The 4374-nt window shown below is 46.5% G+C and overlaps 1 protein-coding gene across 1 annotated transcript in view; it reads right to left on the bottom strand.

Annotated features, from left to right (window-relative positions):
• Positions 1-4374, bottom strand: part of Brsk1 (BR serine/threonine kinase 1) — a 26715-nt gene that overhangs the window by 19481 nt on the left and 2860 nt on the right. Inside the window, exon 4 of the mRNA XM_021218971.2 lies at positions 2381-2521. Coding sequence (XP_021074630.1) covers positions 2381-2521 — 141 coding nt within the window. The remainder of the gene's footprint in view (positions 1-2380; positions 2522-4374) is intronic.

Here is a 4374-nt window from a genome sequence, read left to right as displayed (position 1 = left end):
AAAAAAAAAAAAGAGAAATATAAAAATAAGGCAAGGTATAGTGGCTCATGGATTAATTCCAGCATTCTGGAGACTGAGGCAGGAGAATTGATATGAGTTCCAGGCTAATCTGGGCTACACCGTGAGATTCTTACAAACCCCAAGAAATATAAAAATACTTCCATACCAAGCACAACCTCCCCACCCCCGCCGCCCCAAACAGAGTTTCTCTGTGTAGCCCTGGCTGTCCTAGAACTCACTCTGTAATCCACAATGACCTCAAACTCAGAGATCTGACTGCCTCTGCCTCCCAAGTGCACCACCATGCCCAGCTGTTATTACTGTTGTTGTTGTTGTTGTTGTCATTAGGAGTGCGTATCAAGTCATTTTTTAAACTTTTTAAAGATCTACCTGTTTCTCCCGCTTGAGTGCTGGGATTACAAGTGTAAGCCACAACAGGCTTCAAGAAACTTTAAAAAAATAAAATAATAAAATAAAATAAAACAAAACCCCTTGCCACTCAAAGCAGGCAACTGGTTCAGGACCTTTCTAACCCTCGAGCAAACTCCTTAAGATCTGTAGGTTCTATCCGGAGTGGTCGGTGAGTGGTCACACTACATGATGTAGTCTTCAGCCTCAGAGCTTGACACCCTGGCTGCTCAAAAAGGTGTTGAACTTAATTTAAATAATCTGAGTTGAGTTGCATTTTTAAAAGATTTACCATTTGTGTGTGTGTGTGTGTGTGTGTGTGTGCGCACGTGATTGCAGGAGTCTAGTGAAGTGAATGAAGCCAGAGGTATTTTATCTTCCTGGATTCTGGAGCTGGACTTACAGCAGCTGGAAGGCTTCAGATATGGGTGGTGGGGCTTGAACTTGGATCCTCTGCATTACATGTTCTAGCCACTGAGAAATCTCTTTAGCCACATCTCCTTTTGCTTTTCAAGAGAGGGCTCTCTATGTAGCCCTGGCTGGGCTAGAATTCCTTAGATAGAGCTTGCTGGCGTCAAACTCTCAGTGGACCTCCTGCCTCTGTCTCCTAGGCACTAGGGTCACAGGCATGTACCCCTCACCCTAAATGCTACATGCATCATATCTTGTCTGGGTTAAAGGTGGGTCATTGAGGAAAAGAAGTATCCCTCTGTTGGGATATTAACATTATAAACATGAACTGTGACTCTTACCTCATATCAAACACAATTATTAACTCGAAAGGGACCCCAGATTTAAATGCAAGAGATAAAACTGTGTAGCTTCTAGAAGAAACCATCGGATAGAAATGCAGTCACTTTGACTTAGGTTTGAGCAGCACACAAGTGCTGGCAAGATGGCTGGGGGATGGGTGGTCGGGAGGGGGAAGCCACTTGCCTCCAGGCCTGACGACCTCAGTCTGATCCGTAGGACCCATAAGTGGACAGAACAGGCTCCTAAAAGTTGTCATGTGACCTCTACATACACACTGTTGCACACATGTGTGCAAACTCTCTCTCACATGCACCAATAAGAAATCAAATGTACGGGCTGGTGAGATGGCTCAGTGGTTAAGAGCACTGACTGCTCTTCTGGAGGTCCTGAGTTCAAATCCCAGCAACCACATGGTGGCTCACAACCACCCATAATGAGATCTGAAGACAGCTACAGTGTACTTACATACAATAAATAAATAAAATATTTAAAAAAAAAAAAAAGAAAGAAATCAAATGTACAAACTACCAAATATAGAGCCAAAGCTGTGTGTGGTGGTGGTGCACATCTGTAATGAGAGTAAACAGGAGGCTGAGACAGGAGGACGGCAATGAGTTTGAGGGCAGCCTAGTCTAAGTAGCGAGGAGCTTTATAAAACCTGGATTCTTTCTCACACACTCAAAGAAAAAGTAAAAAAAGAAAAAAGTTGGGGATGTATTGCAAATGGTATCGCTTGCCTAGCACACACCAAAGCCCCAAACCACACTCATACACACGCACACTTAAAACAAAGTTCCAAAATTACATAGCAACCATGCACAAGACTGAAAATGTATTTAAAACTACTAAACTGTACACTTTTTCTTTCTTTCTTTCTTTCTTTTTTTTTGGTTTTTCGAGCCAGGGTTTCTCTGTATAGCCCTTGGCTGTCCTGGAACTCACTTTGTAGACCAGGCTGGCCTCGAACTCAGAAATCCGCCTGCCTCTGCCTCCCGAGTGCTGGGATTAAAGGCATGCGCCACTATGCCCGGCTCTGTACACTTTTTCAAAGGGGTAAATTGTGCGGTCTGAATTACCATACCAGGAATTTTCGAAAGGTTAGGATTGAGGGCTAACCACGCTGGTTCATGCTCAGCTCTTCAAGTGGCTGCAGCAACCAGCCTCCTGGGCCACCACCCTCAGTCGTCACCCTTCCCCCCCCCCCCAGCTGTCCCCTTACCAGATGGAGTAGCTATGGCAGAAGTCCAGTGCTGACACGATCTGGCGGAAGAACTTCCGGGCCTCCTTGGGTGTCAGTCTCCCTTTTTTTACCAGGTAGTCGAACAGCTCACCACCCGAAACGTGCTCAAGAACCAAGTATCTGAAAGACACAGATGGGGCAGAGGGCTGGAAGGGACAGGTGAAGCCCCGATTCCAGTCTCTGCAAGGAAGAAATGTCAACTGCAGTCCCTGAGAAAGAGATTCCAGTTGCCACAAGCCTCCAAGAGAAGTGATTCCAATATCCACACGTCTCTAGGAAACCAAGACTCAATTCCCACTAGTCCCATGTGGCACTGATTCCCAAGGAAACTCTTGGTTGTTTTTGGAGATAATGCAACCCCATTGGCACCTGAGGTCAGAAACCATAATCCTCACTGAACTCTGGGAAATAAAGACCCTACTTCCATTAGCACGTTCCCCCACCCATAGCCCGAGCCCCTGATGTTCAGTAGCCAGTGAACAAATCCAAGCTCTCCTTCACTTTTGGTCAGTGACAATGACAGTATACACCAAAGATAAATTACAACTCCCATCAATGTAAAGAAGCTTAAAACAAAACAAAACAAAAACCCTCCCAACTCCCATAAGCCTCTGGGATATAGATGGTCCCAATTCCCATCAGCCACCTAGGTTCTAGAGACCACCAAATCCCATTAGGCTTTGAAAGATTAAACCTCCAGTTCCAATCAGTTCCCAGGAAACAAAAACTCGATTTTTGAGCTGTTGGACAGCTAGATTCCCATGTGAAGCACAAACTCTCATGAGCCCTGTCTCGACTTTGATGGTGGAGTGGGAGTGGTAACCATCAATTGTAGAGACAACGGCTTCTCCTTGCCTCCACACCTGGGAAGCCTAAGGACTACAACTCCCATGAGGACCTGGGGCTGCACACTGCTTCCAGCTTGGGGAAACCTATTCTACTAATCTGATGAATGTTGGAGTAGTGGCTTTATCCTACACCCTGGGGAGGTTGTGGGGTGGGGAGGGGAACTGTGAGGCCAGTCCCCTCTTCCGTTGTCCATTCCAGCTGCTCTTTGGGCCACCAGAGTCTGCACAAAGAGTCATTCTCTGAAGCCCAGACAGCTGACCCCACCCCCATCCTAACTGGACGGTAATGGACTTTGTGATACTGACACAAGACTCCAGGAGGCCTAATGTTGGGGTGGCCAGCCTTGGCATCGGAAATGATGTTGGGATAGGAGAGACCTCAGATGTCCTAGAGTGGGAATTTGGAAGAATCCTTTAGTCTCCTAGGCTAATGTAACCCTAACTGCTTTAGGAAGAGAGAGGCAGCGAGTTGGTTGGTGGTACAGGCTGGTAACCCCAGCTACACAGGAGGCTGAGGCAGAAAGACAGCAGCAGGAGGCACAGCTTCTGCTCTGCACTCAGGGCCATTCTACTCTGTTGTAGTGTCAGGCGGGGTGGAGACTGGGGGATGTTCCTGTACCCAGGGGAAGGACTAAGCACAACCTAAAAAGTGACCCAAACCTAAAAGTTAAAAAGCATGCAGTGACCCAACCTAAAAGTTAAAAAAAATTCTTTCCTCCCTCCCTCCCTCCCTCCTTCCTTCCTTCCTTCCTTCCTTCCTTCCTTCCTTCCTTCCTTCCTTTCTTTCTTTCCTTCCTTCCTTCCTTCCTAACTTACTTCTTTCTTTCTTTCTTTCTTTCTTTCTTTCTTTCTTTCTTTCTTTCTTTCTTTCTTTCTTTCTCCTTTTTTTAGATTGGTCACAAGTCACCCATTCTAGCCTCCAACACAACAGTGTAGCTGAGGATGACCTTGACCTTTTGACAGTCCGGCCTCAGCTTAACAGAGCTGAGATGCTCCATGCATGTTGCCACAGGCTTATGCAGTGCTGGGGGCTGGACTCAGGGCTTCCTGTATTCTATAGGAGCACTCTACCAATCGAGTCACATCGCTAGCCCAGAAGGAGCACTCTACCAATCGAGTCACCTC

The sequence above is a fragment of the Mus pahari genome, chromosome 19 (genome assembly GCF_900095145.1).
Source record: "Mus pahari chromosome 19, PAHARI_EIJ_v1.1, whole genome shotgun sequence".
Classification (NCBI taxonomy): Eukaryota; Metazoa; Chordata; class Mammalia; order Rodentia; family Muridae; genus Mus; species Mus pahari.
The sequence above is the reverse complement of the archived record's forward strand: the minus strand, read 5'-3'. Positions and strand labels throughout refer to the sequence as shown.